The 20,771-nt window shown below is 39.3% G+C and overlaps 1 protein-coding gene across 4 annotated transcripts in view; it reads right to left on the bottom strand.

Moving 5' to 3' along the window:
- The window catches only part of POGZ (pogo transposable element derived with ZNF domain), a 54,579-nt gene that overhangs the window by 12,338 nt on the left and 21,470 nt on the right, over positions 1-20,771 (bottom strand). Inside the window, exons 2-10 of one of the 4 annotated variants that reach the window (XM_049616254.1) lie at positions 18,995-19,119; positions 17,842-18,000; positions 9,904-10,079; positions 8,892-9,000; positions 7,414-7,704; positions 7,115-7,333; positions 4,849-4,955; positions 3,826-4,163; positions 3,300-3,454 (exon numbers count right to left, since the gene is read on the bottom strand). In XM_049616254.1, the coding sequence (XP_049472211.1) occupies positions 3,300-3,454; positions 3,826-4,163; positions 4,849-4,955; positions 7,115-7,333; positions 7,414-7,704; positions 8,892-9,000; positions 9,904-10,079; positions 17,842-18,000; positions 18,995-19,118 (1,678 nt within the window). In that variant the 5' untranslated portion in view covers position 19,119. The remainder of the gene's footprint in view (positions 1-3,299; positions 3,455-3,825; positions 4,164-4,848; positions 4,956-7,114; positions 7,334-7,413; positions 7,705-8,891; positions 9,001-9,903; positions 10,080-17,841; positions 18,001-18,994; positions 19,120-20,771) is intronic. The other 3 variants (XM_049616255.1, XM_049616256.1, XM_049616257.1) reach the window with 3 other exon arrangements.

Genomic DNA, 20,771 nt, shown 5'->3' with positions numbered 1-20,771 from the left:
ATGATCTCACTGTTCCTGAGTTTGAGCCCTGCATCGGGTGCTGTGCTGACAACTTAGAGCCTGGAGCCTGTTTCGGATTCTCCTCCCCTGTTCACGCTCTGTCTCTCTCTCAAAAATAAATAAACATTAAAAAAATAATAATAAGCTACTTTTATGCAGGATCTGCCACTGGTGCAGAACAGAGGAGTTAAAAAAGAATCCAAGAATAAAACGGATACATACTAAAATATAGAGAAAATATTTACCTCTTTGGGTCAATGATTTCTCAGGTTTTTCATCAGTATAAATTTTAAGTCATAAATTACTCAAAAAATTAAAAGTCAGACATAACAAGAGTGGTTAAGTAGACAAAGACTGATGAGGTTCTGATGGTCTGGGGTTTCCCCCACAAGGAAAAACTTATCTTCCTATGTACAGTCCAAACTTACATGGAATTAACAAAAACCCACCAGCAGATTCTGTATAAAAATGAGGTGTATGCAGTGGTTGTTGTAGATGAGTTATTCAGACTTTCCAAGACTCTGGGGTCCTAATCTAGACCAAGTTGGCTATTTTGCCACTAACTGCATAGTAGTTGATTCCAATATCCATTCTGTTCCCAAATTATTAGTCCGAAGTTCCATCTCATTAATTTTTAAATCTTGATTGCAGGCTGAAATGATTGTATTTTGAGTATACTGAGTTAAAATTTCAGCAGTGCCTGGTTGGCTCAGTAGGTAAAGCATGAGACTCTTGATCGCAGGTGAGTTCAAGCCTCACGTTGTAGATAGAGCTTACTTAAAAACAAAACAGGGGTGCCTGGGTAGCTCAGTCAGTTGAGTGTCCAGCTCTTGATTTCGGCTCAGGTCATGATCTCACCGTTCGTGAGATGGAGCCCCGTGCTGGGCTCTGCATTGACGGTGCACAGTCTGCTTGGAGTTCTCACGCTCCCTCTCTTTCTCCCCTCCCCCACTCATGCTCTCTGTCTCAAAATAAATAAAAATATTAAAAATAAAAAAAAAAAACCCTGTAAAAGAAAACCAAACCAAACCCAACAATAAACAGTTAAAAGGAAAAAAAAGTAAACATTCTTAAATGTTTTATTTTTGAGAGAGAGTACGAGTGAGAAGAGGCAGAGAAAGGGGGACAGAGAATCCAAAGCAGGTTCTGTGCTGACAGCAGAGAGTCCAATGTGGGACCTGAACTCATGAACCACGAGATCATAACCTGAAGTTAGACACTCAACCAACTGAGCCACCCAGATGCCCCCAAAAAGAAAAGAGGTTTTTTAAAAAATTAAAAATAATTTCACTTAAAAATTTTTTTTTAATATTTACTTTTTAAGAGACAGAGAGACAGAGTGTGAGTGGGGAAGGGGCAGAGAGAGAGAGAGGGAGACACAGAATCTGAAGCAGGCTCTGAGCTGTCAGCACAGAGCCTTATGCGGGGCTTGAACCCACCAGCTGTGAGATCATGACCTGAGCTGAAGTTGGGCGCTTAACCGACTGAGCCACCCAAGGAGCCCCTCACTTTTTACTTTTTAAAAATGGCTACTAAAAAAATGAAAATTGCATATGTGGCACGTTATGTTTCCACTGACCAGCACTGGCCTAAGCCACAAATGGCAATCCCTTTACCCTTGCCAGTATGACCAAGGCCAAGGAGATGTAATGAGAAAACAATTCTGCTTAGTAAGAAACAGATTCAGGAAAGACACAGGAAGATCAGGTCTTTCTTCGTCTGTGCTATTTTGTGCCTGAAGGTAAGGCCCAAGATGAACATAGCCACTCTACTACAAGCCAGAGACAAGAAACTGCTGAGAAGTAGAACACTCAAGTTCTGGCCTTGCAGCTTACTTTACCTCAAGTCCTCTCAATTAAATGATATAATGGGGGGTGCCTGGGTGGCTCAGTCGGTTAAGCGGCCGACTTCAGCTCAGGTCATGATTTCATAGGTTGTGAGTTCGAGCCCTGCATGAGGCTCTGTGCTGACAGCTCAGAGCCTGGATCCTGTTTCAGATTCTGTGTCTCCCTCTCTCTGACCCTCCCTGTTCATGCTCTGTCTCAAAAATAAATAAACGTTAAAAAAAAAAAATTATAAATAAATAAACAAACAAACAAATAAATAAATAAATAATATAATGGATATCCTTAACATTTAATCCATTTTTAAGTCAAGGATTTTAATCTGTAGCAAAAGCATCCAGATAACATGGCATATTTCTGTTTATGCATTTTCTCACACAGTTTCCCATCACTTTTCTTACTACTTTTCATTCCTCTAAATCCTTCTTGTATTTAAAGACCCTGAAAGTTGTTTTTTAAGACCCTAAAAGCTTAATAAGCATGACTTTCTGGGAAATCTAGCCTCAAAGATCTTTTTTCTTCTCTCAACTATTTCACCCATCACTGGCATCATACAATGCACATGTTTATAATAAATATACGGTCTTGTTCTCATTTTCCTATATTTTCGTAATTTTTGTCTCTGCAACACAACCAAAAATCCCCTGAAGGACATAGGAGATATTCTAGGAGTCTGGACTCAACTCCTCACAATGGCACCTTACTAGAGATGTATGCTCTGAAGTAAATGGCTTAATTTTTGTAAGCCTGTGTTCAGCCTATATTTCCTCACCTGCAAGATGTCAAGTGGAGGTAACACTCCACATCTTATCTCACATTTCATTGAAAGCACTATCTTAATGGTAAAGCACTTTATAATGTTACCTTTTGTCCTATGTAAAAGCTATCAGGGCACTAACTAAAGTCGAGGTCCAAATATAGATGACTGCTCCTCCTATAAAAAAGATCTTGGGGCGCCTGGGTGACTCAGTCGGTTGGGCATCCGGCTTCGGCTTGGGTCATGATCTCACTGTCCATGGGTTCAAGCCCCGCATTGGGCTCTCTGCTGACAGCTCAGAGCCTGGAGTCTGCTTTGGATTCTATGTCTCCCTCTCTCTCTGCCCCTCCCCGACTCACACTCTGTCTCTCTCAAAATAAAGTAAAAACATTAAAAAAAAAAAAAAAAAAGATCTAGGTAAGGGATCCATCATGTTACATTATATACATTACAACACATTACAGTGGTCCTGAACCAAAGCCCCTAATACTTCACGATCTAGCACTGAACTCAATTCAGGCTTGAAGAGAAGTCTAAGTTGTAAGAATAGATGATGAGTGAAATAAGGAATTGACTAGAAATGTGCCAAGAGCTTCCTCTGTACTGATACTCATATATAAATAATGGGGTCCCCCCAGTGCCATTCAATGAATGAAGAGCAAAGTCTACCCCTAGAGTTTAAGAGTTTCCAAACTTACTAGTCGATTCATAAGGACTATGAACATTTTCCAAGTGGCACTGGAGCTGGAAGGGCGTGGAAAACTGGCGATAACAGTGTTGGCAGATGGTATGACCATCTACCTCACCATTCTGCTGATCAAGTTCTACGTGGTGTTTCATATGGTTCATGAATCTGTAGCACAGCACACGGGGAAAGTACAGAAAACAAAAAAATGAGCCTTGGAATCCCAGAACACACATTACATGTGTCCCCTCCCGCCCCCATACATACAACTTCCCCAGTTTGGGACAGTCCTTTTCTGAGCCCAGAAAAGGGTTCCTAAAAGTAAGAGTTCTGTGGAAGGATGTACTGGCTTCCTTCACTCCACCCAAAGTTATCTATTATTACCACAATACCTCCTCCTTCTAAAGTACCATTTATTGACTTAATGATAATCCTTAGCCAGAATGGATAATAGGACTGTTGCCCAAAGAGAAAAACTTAAACATCTAAGAAAATTTCAGTCTTCTTTTGTCCAGGGTAACCTCTGAGGCTATACTTACCGAATGTTGTTTTTTAGCCTTTTGGTACAATGTGGACATCGGAAAGACGTGGCGACCTTAGGGAAGTTTGTGAGTTGGGCCACTTTGCCACCATCCCGTCCATAGTAGAAGTCATCTACTAGCATGATGAGTTTGGTCTGGACAGCATCACCCACATTCTCATTTGGCTCTGGTACTTTGGTAGGTGGGGACAGAGCAGGAATAGGTGTGGAAGAGGGTGTGGAAGCAACAGGGGCAGTTTTCTCAGGGGACGGGGGCTTTGCTGCTGATGGGACACTGGGTTCTGAATCCAGAGACTTTCCTTTCTTCTGGTATTCCACCATTTCTGGGCAACAGTACTATAAAGGAAGATCATTGTGGTTATCCTGGGGCCTGGGATGTGTTAACTCCCCAACCTCATGAACATCTCCTGGGAATGGTGTGATTCTAGGTATTCTCATCCAGGTTTCACCCTTCGGTGTTCCACAGTGTTTCCAGGACTCCCACTTTTTCTAGTGGATATATATTTACAGCCATATGCCACTCCAAACCCCGTACCTTATACTTCTCCCTCCTGCTTTACATCCTTTAACCACCCACTAGCATAACCTGCCTCTAAACTCCCTGCTAAGAAATTTCAACCTTTGCGTCTGGACTATTACCAAAAAATGAAAAGGCTAGAAATGGGAACTGGTTAATGACTGACTCCTGATTCAGCCAGTGACACAATAAATAGAAGATAAACCAAGGCCAACTTGGCTTGAGTCCTGATATCTAACAAACCTGTCCACCTGTGCAATTTCAAAATCAATCATGACCAAGGAATTAAGGTCACATATTAAGGTTCTAATCTACTAGAGGTTCTTTAAATGTATCCTTCCACATTCCAAAGTATAAAACTCTTCCAAAATAGGCCAAAGGAGAGCATATAAAGCTTCCTAGTCATCTCAGAGCCCCCGTTTCACAAGTTCCCAAGCCTATAGGAAGTATACAGTGGTAGCCATTGAAGCTGGATCCCCATCACAGGTGGTAGGTATCACTTACACACATGTGACCTCTCAAAGCTTCGGTAACACGGAATTGAGCATTACATCGTGGACATATTTTCCGTCCACCATCCTGGAGGTCGAACACTGGGATGGAAGAGGTCACTGGAAGAAGTGAAAAGCATTGATAAGCTTAGTATGATGATATTTGAAAAAGATTATTGGCCCTTTGAAGAAAGGTTAAACACTTCCTGAAGAGCACATTAATGTTTATCAGCAAGCATGAGAGATCACTATGAGGAACATTCTTTTCATCATTCTTCTACCTCATGGCCAGCAAATCACAGCTCACAGATAAAATCCAGTCAGATGCCAACTTCTGTTTGGTTCATGAGCTAGGAATGGCTTTTACTTCTTTTTTAATTTTTTTGTTATACAATTTTTTCTTTAATTGTCGTAAAACATACATAAAATTTACCTCTTAACCATTCTCCAGTGAACAGCTAAGTACGCTTGCATTGCTGTACAAGCAATCTCCACCAGGACTCTTTTCCTCTTGTAAAACTGAAGTCTATACCCATTAACTAATTCCCCATTCCTCCCTCCTCTTAGTGCCTGGCAACCACCATTATACTTCCTGTCTCTGTGAATTTGACTTCTCTGGGTACCTCATTTAAGTGGAATCATACAGTATTTTTCCTCTTGTTACCAGCTTAGTTTAATACTTAGCAGAATGTCTTCAAAGTTCATGAATGTTGTAGCATGTGCCAGAATTTCCTTCCTTGAACAATACACTACTGTATGCATATATCGTATTTTGTTTATTCATCAGCTGATGCTCACTTGGACTGCTTGGAAGTCCAATAGTCTTTTGGCTATTGTAGGTAATGCTGCTTTGAACATGGGTTACAAATATGAGTCCCTGCTTTCAGTTCTTTTGGGTCCTACCCCAGAAGTGGAATTGCTGGGTCAGATGGTAATTTTATGTTTCACTTTCTGAGAAACCATCACACCAATTTACATTTCCAACAGCAATGCACAAGGGTTCCAACTTCTATACATCCTCACCAACATTTGTTATTTTGTTTTTTGGGTAAGAGCCATCATGATGGGTGTGAAGTGGGATCTCAACATGGCTTTGATTTGTATTTCTCTCATCATTAGTGATGGTGAGGATCTTTTTTGTGTGCTTAGTGGCTATCTGTATATCTTGTTTGGAGAAATGTCTGTTTAACTCCTTTGCCCAGTTTTTCATTGAGTTGTTTGGTTTTTTTTTGTTGTTGTTGTTGTTGAGTTGTGCTTTATAGATTCTGCACTTCATCTTAGCCAAAAGGGTGAGAAGCGATGTGCTTTATATATTCTGGATGTTAACCTAACCCTTTATCAGATACATGATTTTCTAATATTTTCTCTTATTCAGTAGGCTGCTTTTTCACTCTGTTCATAGTGTTCTTTGATGCCCTTTTAAAAGTTTTAAATTTGAGGTTGTTCCATTTATCTATTATTATTATTATATTCTTTTGTTACCCGTGCTTTTGGTGTCATGTGCAATAAATCATTGCTAAATCCAGTATTATGAACCTTTCCCCCTATGTTTTCTTCTTTTATAGTTTTAGCTCTTATGCTTAGGTCTTTGGTTCATTGAGTTAAACTTTTATATATGGTGTATGGGTCCAACTTCATTGGATATGAATGCCCAGTTTTTCCAATACCATTTGTTAAATGTTTTTTACATTTTTAAATGGCTAAAATGAAAGCGAAAGAAGATATTCTGACACGTGGAAATTACATAAAATTCAAAGTTCACAGTTTTAGTGGAGTTCGGTCATGCTTATATGCATATGTCTGCGGGTGCTTTTGCACAACAATGTGTAGTTGTAGCAGAGACCCTATTTAGTGCATAAAACCTAAAATACTTATCTGGTTCTTTAGAGAAAAAGTTTGCTGACCCCTGCTCTAGACCACTGAAAACTCTCATGCTCATAATCTTGTCTCCACCTGGAAACCTCCCTACCAATTCCTAACTTTTAAACCTTGTGCAGAAATCCACCTCCTCCATGAAGCTTTCCTTTGATTACACCACCCATCTCTGATCAACCAGTCCATTTCACTCATCTCCACAGCACAAGAGACACAGAATGGTTTCCTTGTAGCTGATTTAGTTATACTTTTCACAGTGGCCATCCTCTTTCCTACACTATAGTTTCTTGTGAGAACAGACTGTGGCAACTATATTCTATTTTACATCTCTATTTCAAGGCATAGAGTTCTGATATATCGAATGCTTTATTAATGTTTCTGAATGACTGGTCAGGTTACTGTACCTTTCATTGAAGACTCAGGTCCGCTAGTTCTCTGGGAGCCGTGGGCAGAGCTGTTGTTGGATACCACCACTGGCCCAGGACTCTGGCCCAGGGAAGGGATGGTGTTAAGGGTATTCACCAGTTTGGCTACTTCATTGCTATTTTCACCTGTAACCCCGGGTCGCTTCACAGTGACAAAGCTGGCAATGCTCACTGCAGGTGGAGAGGGGAAGGAGGGAGCTATGTTGGCCAAGTGATAATCATCTGTTCTCCACCCACAGCCCTGCCCAGTACGGCCATCTCCGCTTCCCAAGGCTCACCTAGCTTGGGATTGGGTGTCTGGCTGGATTGGCCTGGAGGCTGAGAAGCCAGCTGCCCCAGTGAGGTTGGCTGTGTGGCGGTGGGAGTGGTAGAGGTGCTGGGGGTGGACTTGGTTTGCTGGGACTGCGACTGTGGGACGGTGCTCCGAATGGTCAGAGTGGCCGGGATGACGGTGGTGAAGGTGTTGGTGGTGGGCCGCACAGGCATCGTGGAGCCTGGCCTCACTGGGGTCATCTGAGAGAACACTTGTGGGACTCCAACTGTCGGCTTAACAAACTGGGTACCTGGAGCTTCAAAAGAAAAACAAAGTACCACATCTTGGTCAATGAGCTCACCTTTAATACGTTCTATCAGTGTTTACCGGAAATACTGGAATAGGAAAAAATAATTTCTCCAAACTGTTTGGTGGCCATCAGAGGATACCAAGAGTAGCACATTAGACATTTTTAATGTCTAAGAAAATAGGTATGCAAGCAGATAAAAGAACTTAGCCTAAGTAACCAGCCCTATTAAACTGAAGAAGGAAGATTCCTATCAATTCCTCCCCAAACACCTTACCACACTGCCTTTTCCATCCCAAGAATACAATTAGGAGTAGCTTGACCTCAATACCGAAAGAACAAGGATGAGTACAGACTAGGAGGCAGTATGGGTATATATAGGCCAAAGGGCAAATGTGGTCCTGAAAAAAGCTATCTTTCTTTTTCAGGACACTAAAGGAGTCCTCCATTCTTTTCTATGCATTCAAAAAGACTGACTATGCCATTCTATTGGGATGTCCCAGAGGCGAATGTCCTGGCTCAGCTGCAGACAATTCCATGGACAGGTGTATAAGAAATATCAGAACTAGGTAAGATAAGGTCATGAGACTGAAGGCCAAAAACACTCTGTGGGCTCTGAGAACAACAACGACAACTTAGAGAGACCAGCTTATGGAGGTACCTTCACAACAACGAAATTAAGATCTCTTTTGGTCTGAATTGTAGTAAACTTACAGACACTTAATAAAGAACTGTGGGGAAAATGACAAGATTTCAGAAAATTATTTTCAATTCAGTTTCTTAAAAAAAAATACTAACTAGTCATTGGCAATATTTATCATCCAAGGTTAGGTCATTTGTTTTATACCCAAAATCTATGCTATAAAATTAAAGGGAAAGAAAGTTTATAATCCCACCATGTAAGTGAGTAAACTTACAAGAAATCGGAAATTTGAGAGTTTGCATTAATAATATTCCTTCAGGATAACAAATAAACCCTTCTTTAAAGGGTGGTAAAAAGTTAAAAAGAAAAATAAAACCACCATCCTGGCCAAAGGTTAGATATCATTTTTAAAAATTGGGCTTAAATCAGTGTGATCTTATATTTTTAGATTTTCCTTAAGTATGCTTTTTAAATGACCAAGAATACTTTGAGACAGTAAAAACAAATCTTCTGGATGCCAGTTTATTTCAAATGGGTAGACATTTTTCCTTACCTGGGACTAGTGTTATTGGTCTAACCGTTTGGCCTTGCTGTACGTTCAGCACAATCCCAACCTGATTCATTGCATTTTGTACAGGCCGGACATTTCTTACAGGAAATCCCTGCATTAAAAAGCAAAATGATCTTTAACATGGAGATTAGCTAACACTAGCAGATACTACAGTAAGACTACATCCAAAAAATTCCCACTCCTACCCAGTGGTTCTTTTTCTAGAGGTAGAGCTTTTAAATGACCAAGATGGAGAAATTTAGGAATTTTGGCAAAAGTTTTGAGTGACAAAATATCAAAATTGAAGAATAAGCTTTAGTCCATATGAGCAAAAATGAAAATCTACTTCCTGTCTTAAAAAATCAGCTTAAAAAATACCTCATCCACAAACTGGCCCCTAAACAGATAAAGACATAGAAGGGGAAAAAAGTGACACTCTAAGAGTATTCACTGGAGTGATTCAACACAAACCAATTGTTAAGAAATTGTTTCCAAAGTCCACAAACCTCTGGCAAATCTGTAAGAGGAGAGTTTGTAACTCAGGAAGCCACAGGCCAAGAGCAGCACTTGCCTTTAGGTTCCACATCCAGCATCAGGCTTTCAACTTCAACTGACATTATGTATCAAATAATCTGCCTCCTTCTCTTCCAAAGTTCTCCCTGCACTTCACCAATTTCACACACAGATTTCCAAGTCAATTAACTCACCCATTATAAGAAAATCAACCCAAGCAAAGGGCAAGAAGCTTTGAGGGCCAAGTATTAACACTTCCTAATCTAAGCTTTCCAACTAATTTCTGCCCAGATCTCAATCAAACCACTTAACAGCCCTCTGAAGGATAGGAAGAAGATATTACCCAGCTGTATGTTATATTGGGCTTTCCATAAAAGTTAGTATCAAATTATAAAACAGCAAATGAGAAAGCCAGGACAAAAGACAGGACTTAAAACTCCAAAGGTTCACACAGTCTTTCTTTCCTTCCCTATCCAGCCCCAGAATTCAGAGTCCTACTCACCTGCGTAGTGATGAATATTGGTTGTGAGGCCACAGGAGAACTAGTCACATGATTGGCATTCTGCATGACCTGGACAGGCCTCAATACTGGTTGAGTAACCATTGTGCCCAGACCTGGGGTTGGATTCTGGGTTAGGATGAGCGGCTGTCCACCTTGTTGGACCAAAGAATTGCCAGCTAAGGGTAAAAGAAAAAAAAATGTAAGAGAAAACAAAGCCACATTTTACAAGAAACATTGGGGTCTCAGATAAGAAATGCGGTCTCAGATATTAAAATATCCAAAACTGTCACAACTCACCTCAGGTTTAACATCACCAACCTCACCAAAAATTTAAGCTTCACCCAAATCTACATCTAACAGAAAAACAGGTAGATAGGGGAGGTTCACTAATATCTCCCCCGTATATCTTAACTAGGGATGTCTTAATTTAGTAAGACTTTTTCTACATGGCTATCATTTGGACTCTGATGATTTAATATACGATTTAACATAATCTCTCCATACCAAACTAGCAAAACAAAGTAACATTTTTTTTTACATATTTTAACTAAGTGAAACTTATTTTGTCAGAATGTAATTTGCTGTTAGCGAATCCACTTTAATATTTTTATCAGAGAAGTATTCATCAACAAACATTAATTCAGCAAGTACACAACATCTATAGAATGATGCCTCTTCCTAGTGATTTCAAATCTCAGAAATGCAACAGGTTCTCTAAGCAATCAGTGGCTTTTACAGATATGGGAACAGAGAGATTGACAGGCTATCCGTCTCTTTTTTGACATCAGAACTGATAAAGACTTGGTTAAAAACTAACCAATACCCAGTAAAAATGGTATGACTTTATGAAGCAGATGACTCATTCATAATAAATACTAATAAACTGGCTACTGAAACATTTTAGGTTGTTTTCATTTGTGAAAAAAGTAATTTTGTAAATGTTTTAAAGTTTTGTTTTTGTTTTTGTTTTTTTTTACTACATTGGGCTAAAAAAATCATTAATACTAAATTTTACTGATTTACAAAGAATACCCCAAAACCAGACAGAAAATTTCAGAGTCGATATACCTAACTCAAAGATTCAAATAAGACACTGTGCCTCAACTTTTTGCCTCAAATAACCACAGTGGGATGGGTTCCTCTGAATTGTATGTCCTACTTGACAGACGGAGTCAGTGCAGTTAGCTACAAAGCTAGACTACTGGAGTGGGTATACAGGTGGCTATTAATGGGCCAACAATGGCTTGTCCCACTTTTTTCCAGAAATTGAGTGCCCATCAGTGGACTAGACCTCATAGTTATGAGGCCAGCTGAATAGTCATTATGAGAGGTTGACAAACAGAAATTCCAAGTTCTATCAATGCTAATTATATTGGCAATTTGCTATTTTAATTTAAATGTTTTATTATGGAGAAGTTCAAATACACAAAAATAGAATATCATAATGAATGTACCCCATGTACCCATCACTCAGCTGTAACAATTATTAACTAGTATCAATTTTGTTTTATCTGTACTTGCCACCCACTTTCTATAATCTAATAACTCTAATGAATTCTAACAAAATATTTTAAATGATTCTACATTCTTAAGTTTTTCTTTAAAGAAATTCTGCCAATTCATGGGTCTTACAAAGTTCTATTTCCAGAGGATAAAAGAAGCAGGCAATCAGAATCCTTAAACTTGAAATGCCTATAGAAGTATCAACCAACCAGCACCCTGCCTCACAGGGTGCTCTCAAATAAACTTGGAACCATAGCCATAAACTGATTAAATACAGGTTAGAGATTCAGCAGCTTCTCTCACAATATGCTGTTTTTACAAATCTGAAGGTCTTCATGTTTCCTTTATTTTTTTGTTTACTTACATAGTCTTAAAACCCAGGGATGAGAGCTAAATTGAGTCAAAATGGGCTAAACAAGAGTTGAAAGTCATTATTAGTTATAGAATAAGACATCTATTAACATTAAATTCACATCATTCACAGCTCAGAATTAAGCAGTGGTTTATTTCACTACATACTATGTCTTTCCAATGCAAACAAATACGATCAGTCAGAACTACAGAAATCATTTCTAAACGCTGAGTGGTAGATTCTGAAGAACAAAAAGGATTGTAAAAATGTTCTGAAGTTTTATTCCTGATACTTTCTTAAAAAAAAAAAAAAGCTTTACTGAGATAACATAAACATATCATACATACCCATGTAAAGTATACAATTCAGAGGTTTTTAGTATATTCGAATACAAGGTTTGTGCAACTATCACTTCTATTTAATTCCAGAACATGTTCATCATCCTAAGAAAAAAATCTTGTGCCCATTAGCAGTTTTTCCCTATCTTCTCTCCCCAGCCCTGGAAACCACAGATCGTATAAATGGAGTCATACAGTATGTTGCCTTTTCTGTCTGACTCCTTTCATTCAGCACTACATTTTCAAGGGTTATTCATGTTTTAGTATACATCAGTATTTCATTCCTTTTTATGGCCAAATAATATCCCACTGTACAGATATACCACCTTTTGTTTACCCATTCAACAGCTCACGCTGTTCCATTTGGGGGCTATATGAATAATACTATGAACATTTGTTCAGGACATTTGTGTGAACATGTTTCCATGTTTCGAATATACAGCTAGGAGAACTGCTGAGTCAAGTAAGTACACTTAACTTTTTGAGAAATTGACAAACTATTTCCCAAAGTGGCCATACCATTTTTACATTCTCATCAGCAATATAGGAGTCCCAATGTCTCCACATTCTCACCAACACTTGTTATTTGTCCACCTTTTTGATTATAGCCATCCTAGTGGGTGTAAAGTGGTAATCTCACTGTGGTTCTGATATGCATTTCCTCAGTGACTAATGATGTAGAGCATTTTTCATGTGCTTACTGGCCATTTATATATTCTCTTTGGAGAAATGTCTATCTAGATCCTCTGCTCATTTAAGAAATTGGATTGTCTTTTTATTATTGAATTGTAGTTCTTTATATATTCTAGTTATCATGTCCCTTATCATATATATTATTTGCACAATTTTTCTCCCATTCTTTTTTTTTTTAATTTTTTTTTTTTAACGTTTATTTATTTTTGAGACAGAGAGAGACAGAGCATGAACAGGGGAGGGGCAGAGAGAGAGGGAGACACAGAATCTGAAACAGGCTCCAGGCTCTGAGCTGTCAGCACAGAGCCCGATGCGGGGCTCGAACTCACAGACCGTGAGATCATGACCTGAGCCGAAGTCAGCCGCTTAACCGACTGAGCCACCCAGGCGCCCCAATTTTTCTCCCATTCTATGGGTGTTTTCACTTCTTGATTATGCCCTTTGAAGCATAAAAGGTTTTAATTTTTATAAAGTCCAATCATTTTTTTCTATGGTTACATATGCTTTTGGATCCTAAGAATCCACTACCTAAATCAAGGTCATAAAGATTTACACCTATGTTTGCTTCTAAAAGTTTTACAGTCTTAACTCTTACACTGACCATTTAGTTAACGCTTATAAACGGTAAGGAGTGGAAGGGCCACTCCATCCACTTCCATGTGGGAAAAGTACCCAGTTGTCCCGGTATCATCTGCTGAAAAACTATTCTATACCCATTATATAGGAAAGGATTGATTACATTTTATTCTTAAGCAATTATCATTCTCCATGGAACAGGTATTTTGGAGTACAGAACAAAACTGTGTCCATATCCTTTCCACTATTTATTCTTTCAAAATAATCTTTACCTTAATTATATTTTAACACTTGACTCATAAAATACTACACACATTTAAAAGGCTTTTTAAAAATTATTTTAACATTTATTCATTTTTGAGAGACAGCACAAGCAGGGGTGGGGCAGAGAGAGAGGAAGACACAGACTCTGAAGCAGGCTCCAGGCTCTGAACTGTCAGCACAGATCTGGATGCGGGGCTCAAACTCACGGATGTGAGGATCATGACCTGAGCCTAAGCAGGATGCTTAACCGACTGAGCCACCCAGACACCCCTAAAAGTTCTAAAGTACAATGATAAACACTCTTGAATCCATCACCCAGCACAGGACTAGACCATTACAAAAACCATCAATGTACTCCTCCTCTGTCTCAACTCCTGGCCTCCCTCCCACATTAAAAAAAAAAAAAAAGTTCCTCAAAATCAAGAGTCAAGAAAATGCTTTTTGTATAGAGAGGGCAAAGAAAACAAGAGAAATAGATAAATTATAAAAGCTAAATCAGTGCCCCCAAAAGAATTTTTTTAATAATATAATTATTGGTGGAGGTGGCTATTGATAACCAGGAGCCCAACCAGTTTTAAATATTTGTTTGTTTATTTATTTATTTTTATTTTATTTTTTTGAGAGAGAGTGGGGGAAGGGCAGAGTGAAAGAATCCTAAGCAGGCTCTGTGCTGTCAGCTTGATCCCATGAACTCTAAGATCACGATCTGAGACGAAATCAAGAGTCTGGTGCTTTAACCTACTGAGCCACTCAGGTGCCCCAAATCCACTCTATTCTGAAGTCTCATCCTTAAACCTAGACTAGCATTTCAAGAATATCAGATAAGGGTGCCTGGGAGGCTCAGTCAGTTAAGCATCTGACCTCAGCTCAGGTCATGATCTCACAGTTCGTGAGCTCGAGCCTCACTTAGGGTGAGCCCCACTTCTCTCTCTCTTCTCCCTCTCTCTCTACCTCTCGTGGGATTCTCTCTCTCTCCCTCCCTCTCTCTCTCTCTCTCTCTCTCTCTCCCTGTCTCTGCCTCTCTCTCACTTATGCCCCCTCTCAAAAAAGAAAAAAAAGAGTATCAGATTTAAAAAGTTACAGAATTGCCTGTATTATGCAAAAAGGGGGGTGGCTAGGCAAATTGGATTTATTAATGCATGCTTATCTATGCATGAAAATTTTTTGGAAAAATATACACGACATATGTAACTGGTTACCAGTCTGTACCCAATTTTTTTCCCACTAACATGGGTTAATGTTTTATTTATTTATTTTTTTTTTGAGAAAGAGAGAGAGAAAGAATGGGGTAGAGGGGCAGAGGAGAGAAAATCCCCAGCAGGCTCTATGCTCAGTGCAGACCCTGATGCGGGAATTGATTCCATGACCCTGGGATCATGAGCTGAGCTGAAATCAAGAGTCAGATGTTCAACTGACTGAGCTATCCACACCCCCCATGGGTTAACATTTTAATTTAAATACTAGAGGTATCTGTATATAGATAGACTTTTTTTTTTAACTTTGTACACAGCCCTAGGTGGGCTCGGAAATCAAAAGTCCATTCAAGGAGTCAAGGAGACTAGGTCATGTCAGTGTGTCCTCATAAGCCTTGGAGTATCGTACGATCAAAGAAAAATTTAGTTATGCTGGTTGCTAACAGCACTTTGACAGATTATTTTAAGAGAAATACAGGAAAGCCATATAACAGAGGAAAGGACACAAACTGAAATCTAGACAATTCAAATCCAGTTTAGTCACTTACCAACTATTTGACTTTAAGCACATTGTTTAGACTCTCTAGACCTTTGGTTTCCACATCTGTAAAATGACAGAATCCTCTGGATAGTGGTTCCTCATCTTTATATGTATGTAAGGGCCCCTATCTATAAGTTCAAAAAAATTCTAAGGATGTTTCATATAATAAAAATCGTATTTTCAGTACCCAACAACTGAAAAAAATGCCTACAGAAATTAGATTTAAGTTCAATAGTACCTAAAGTTGGCAGCAATATGAGGAAAGAGCTATTGGTGGGCAATTATTCAGGGCAATCTATTAGGACAATTTGAGACCATCTATCAAGTTTTAAATGCCTGATCCAAACAATTTCACTTTCTACTGCAGATATGCTTACACAGTGCACACAGATACAATGCCTGAGAATGCTCACCAAGCACTGCTTGTAATCACAAAAACTAAGGACTGTAATAAATATCTAACAGTAGAGGAGTAAATGGTTATAGCCAAAAATAAGACCACCATATGTACTTCTAATGGAAATATAAACTAATACAACATTTCTAGATGGCCATTCCAGGAAAAATATCAAAAGCCTTAAAAACTATGCTGACTTTCGATCCAATAATTTGACATTTATAAATATGTTCTCAGAAGTAAGGAGGTGAGAAAAGACACAGAGACAGAGATGCTCACAATAGCTCTTTAAAGTAGCAGTATAGCCCTTTACAACTATCGTTAATAATAAGTAACCAAACAACAGGAAATACAGTTGACTCTTGAACAACACAGGTTTGAATTGTGAAGGTCCACTTGTATATGGATTTTAAGTTTATTTATTTTTATTTATTTTTAATTTTTTTTAACGTTTATTCATTTTTGAGAGACAGGGCATGAGCGGGGAAGGGGCAGAGAGAGGGAGACACAGAATCTGAAACAGGCTCCAGGCTCTGAGCTCTCAGCACAGAGCCCTATGCAGGGCTTGAACTCACGGACTGTGAGATCACGACCTGAGCTGAAGTCGGATGCTTAACCGACTGAGCCACCCAGGTGCCTCTAAGTCTATTTATTTTTGAGAAAGTATGTGTGCATGGGGGAGGGGGGAAGAGGGCAGAGAAAGAGGGAGAGAGAATCCCAAGCAGGCTCCATGCTGTCAGCCACAGCCCGACATGGGGTTTGATCCCATGGATCAAACCATGAGATCATGACCAGAGCAGAAATCAAGAGTTGGACACCCAACCAACTGAGCCACCCAGGCACCCCTGGATTTTTTTTTAATAAATATAGTATAGTACTATGTTATCTCTCTTTTTTATGATTTTCTGTATAACATTTTCTTTTCTCTAGCTTACTCTATTGTAAGAATACAGTATAATACATATTACATACAAAATCTGTGATAATCAACTTATCAACAGAAGGCTATCAGTATTTAAATTTGGGGGGAATCAAAAGTTATATGTAAATTTTCAACTATGCAGACAGTTGGCACCCCTACCCCCCATGTTGTTCAAGGGTGAACTGTACCTTTACTCATCAACAATGTTACAGACATACACTGATTAAAATGGGAAGATATTCATTGCATATTAAGGGGAAAATGGAGGCAAAGAGTAATGTAGAGGCTGTATGATCCGTTTTTATAAAAAGTAAATCACAACATATACCACATGGGAGTATATAAAAGTACATATATGTACAAAATAAGAATTACAAATAGTTATCTCCAGGTAGTGAGATCACAGTTAAAAAATTTTTTCCTTCCTTTTATTTTTTTCAGTTTACTTTTTCTACAATACACGTATTATTCTTGTATTAATAAAGCTATTTTGTTTTTAAAGGAAATAAAACAATTAAAAGTAAGCCCTCTGCAGCAACACAATGATTCTATAAAGGTGCTTATTCTAGTTTAGGAATCTTAAGACATAACTTGCCTTCAGAGTGTAAAAACAGTCATCAGAAATGAATAGAAACCAATACTACGCAGCTTCTCTAGTCAATAAATACACTAGAAGCACCACTCTTTCACCACTTCCTTCAAGTAGAAAACAACCCTATCCTATTTTCCATACCCAGGAACCAATGACCATATGAATCTGCCAAAGAAAATTCAGAACAAAGCTGCCCTGGGAGAATTCTTACCAAACTAGTGGGGCTTATTCTACTTAAAAAAATAACAAAAACAATCAAACAGCACCCCCCGCCCAATCTTTTTAATAGTCAGGAATTTTAGGTTTACATTTTCTCTCCCACAAATTACCAGCAGCAAGATCAGCTGCCCTCAGACTTGAAAGACCAGCATCCATTCAGCACTAACTCAGAAGGAACAGCAACACTACTGAATCACTTCCATATCACAGAATCATTACTAAATTCACTCCAACTAGTAGAACCATCTCAGTACCTAAAACTAAACAGGTACATCTGTTCCTAAGACCTCTTTATTTCTCTCTCTCACCCCTCTGGCCCAGGAAGAATTTCCCAATAATCCCACTTACCATTGTTGTTGGCAATTAGTGTGACAAGAGTCTTCTTTGTACTGTCGCTGTTCTGTGCCCCGCTGCTACTAACGGTGGTGGATGTAGAGAGGTGCCCAGCAACAGAAGCATGGGCAGCGATGGGCACTGGAGCCGAGACTGGCTGCTGGCTCACAGAAACTGTGGGGAAGGGGAGGCATAGTCACTTGGAGACAGGGACAGATGACACTAAAGGATATTGTTCTAATCCCTTTCATCTTGTTGTGGGTCTCTACAGCCAAAAAGTTTCCTGCTTTCTTTGCAAATCCAACTGTTCATCTGATTTCTCCTCCTACTTGTCCCTCGCTCCACCAATTAGACACAATGCCTTCTTCATCTCATATTTCCTGGTTAATTTAGATCGCGAGCTCACTGAACCAGTATTTTAAGGTTTTGCTTATAAAGCACAAGCAAATCTCTAGGACTCAAAGGTTTATTATCACCACTATTGGTATTTATAACCATGCATACATAATAAGCCATACACAAGATCCTGAACTGTGCCCTGTTTCAGCCTAAACCAATGCCATCTTCAGGTCTCAAGGTAGGAAAGATAAAAATAAAGAGAGCAACAGATACAATTTAGCAGGGGGAAAGAACCATCACCCACTCTCTGAATTTAGGGCAATCTAGAATTTGACCCTGCAACATCACGTTTTTGAAAGAGCAGCTAACAAGCCTATGTTTGTAAACTGTTCATGAAGGCAGACACAAAGCAAACTCTGTTCAGCTCACAAAGGAAACCAAGGTCAAGTAAAACAAACAAAGAAGAGAAAAAAGACTACGGGATCCTGTGTTTGACTGGGTACATAAATGAACACTGCCACACACACTACACTTTGCGTTCTTGTTCGTACATTTGGTAAGAGGACTGCCAAATGATTGCTAAGCATTGGTTAACTCAACTCTCAATGTTTTAAATAAATTGAGCATAGTGTTTCTAGCTTCACATATGAAGAAACTGAGGCATTTTTACAGACTAAAGCATAGAAAAAAAAAAAAGCACCAGCGCCACAACGAGGCATCCATCCTTGGGTTCTTAAAAGTCTTTCTCCACCTCACACTTTCTTAATAAAAATGCCATCCAACTGAGTCAGTTTAAATAACAATCCAAGATCAAAAGAGTTTTTGTTACCTGTAGTAGTTTTATCCACTGAATTATAATCTTCAACGACAGAATCCTCAATGACATCGCTGATTTTCTGCCATGGCTCCAGCTCCTCCTCCTCACATTCCATAAAGAGGTCGGTGTCCGCCATGCTACAAGAAAAAAGGACCAAATAAGACACTGACCTCAATGGGGCGCCTGGGTGGCTCAGTCGGTTAAGCGTCTGACTTTGGCTCGGGTCAGGATCTCGCGGTTTTTGAGTTTGAGCCCCATCGGGCTCTTGTGCTGATAGCTGGGAGTCTACAGCCTGCTTCTGATTCTGTGTCTTCCTTTCTCTCTGCTCCTCCCCTGCTCACTCTGTGTCTCTCACTCAAAAATAAACATTAAAAAAAAAAAAAAAAAGATATTGGACCTAAGAAGATATTGACCTCAAAATGAGAAGTGGTTTTATACAAAATATGGAATCAGATTCTTCAATCCACCCTTATGCTCCCTCTACCCTTTCCCCTAACCTCCCCCTACTGCCACATTTCGAAGGATCTAGAATTATAACTTTTGCTCTCTTAAAAATATTTATTTTGAGAGAGAGACAGAGCACACACAAGTGGGAGAGGGGCAGAGAGAGGGAGATAGAGAATCCCAACCAGGCTCTGAGCTGTCAGTGCAGAGCCTGACTGGGGATCAAATCTCATGACCTGAGCTGAAATTGAGAGTAGGACGCTTAACTGACTGAGCCTCTCAGGTGCCTCATTATAAGTTTTATTCTTGAAAACAAATTATGAAAGAGCTCACAGCAATTATTCAATAAGAGGAGTATAAAAATTTAATCTGTAATACCCAGGGCTATGATCAGGGTGAGGCAAATCATCCAAGTACAGGGTCTTCGATTAAAATGTATGTTTTGGGGGTACCTGGCTGGCTTAGTCAGTGGAGCACATGACTTTTGATCTGAGTTGTGACTTGAGCCCCACTGTGGGTACAGATATTACTGAAGAAGAAAATCTTTAAAAACAATAATAATAGGGGCACCTGGGTGGCTCAGTCAGTTGAGTGTCTGACTCTTGATTTTGGCTCAGGTCATGATCCCAGGATTGCGGGATTGAGTCACATGTCAGGCTCCAGGCAGGGCATAGAGCCTGCTTAAGATGCGCTCTCTCTCCCTCTGCCCCTTTCCTCCCTGCTCATGTGCTCTCTCTCAAAAAAAAAAAAAAAAAAAAAAAAAGTAAAAAAGGTATATTTTGCTCATTATGAACTTTTTCGTATTAATAGTACTCTTTTACTATGTTAAAATACTCTTTTATTCCTGAGCCTTTTTTGCAATCTCTTAAATTTTACACCCAGGATAAGAACCTCACTTGTCACACTACATTCCCAGTTTACAAACTTAGGCTGTTAGCTGCTCTTTCAAAAAGGTGATGCTGCAGGGTCAAATTCTAGACTGCCCAGAATTCAGAAAGTGGGTGGTAGTTCTTTTCCCTTCCAAATTGTATTCTTATACTCCACCATGACTTGGGAGTGGGCCTTTAATTTGAAGACACCTAAGTTACATGCTTTTTCTTTTTCAAGTTTATTTATTTATTTTTAGAGAGGGGGAGAGGGAGAGAGAGGGAGAGAATCCTAAGCAGGCTCTGCACTGTCAGCACGGAGTTCAATGTGCGACCTGATCCCATGAACCACAAGATCATGACCTAAGCCAAAATCAAGAGCAGGATGGACACTCAACTGACTGAGCTACCCAGGCACCCCTACATGTTTCTTATAAACACAAAGTCTGCACCTCTGCAGTGTAAACAAAGAGCTATTG

The sequence above is a fragment of the Panthera uncia genome (assembly GCF_023721935.1).
Source record: "Panthera uncia isolate 11264 chromosome C1 unlocalized genomic scaffold, Puncia_PCG_1.0 HiC_scaffold_4, whole genome shotgun sequence".
NCBI lineage: Eukaryota > Metazoa > Chordata > Mammalia > Carnivora > Felidae > Panthera > Panthera uncia.
This window is presented reverse-complemented; position numbering and strand designations above follow the sequence as displayed.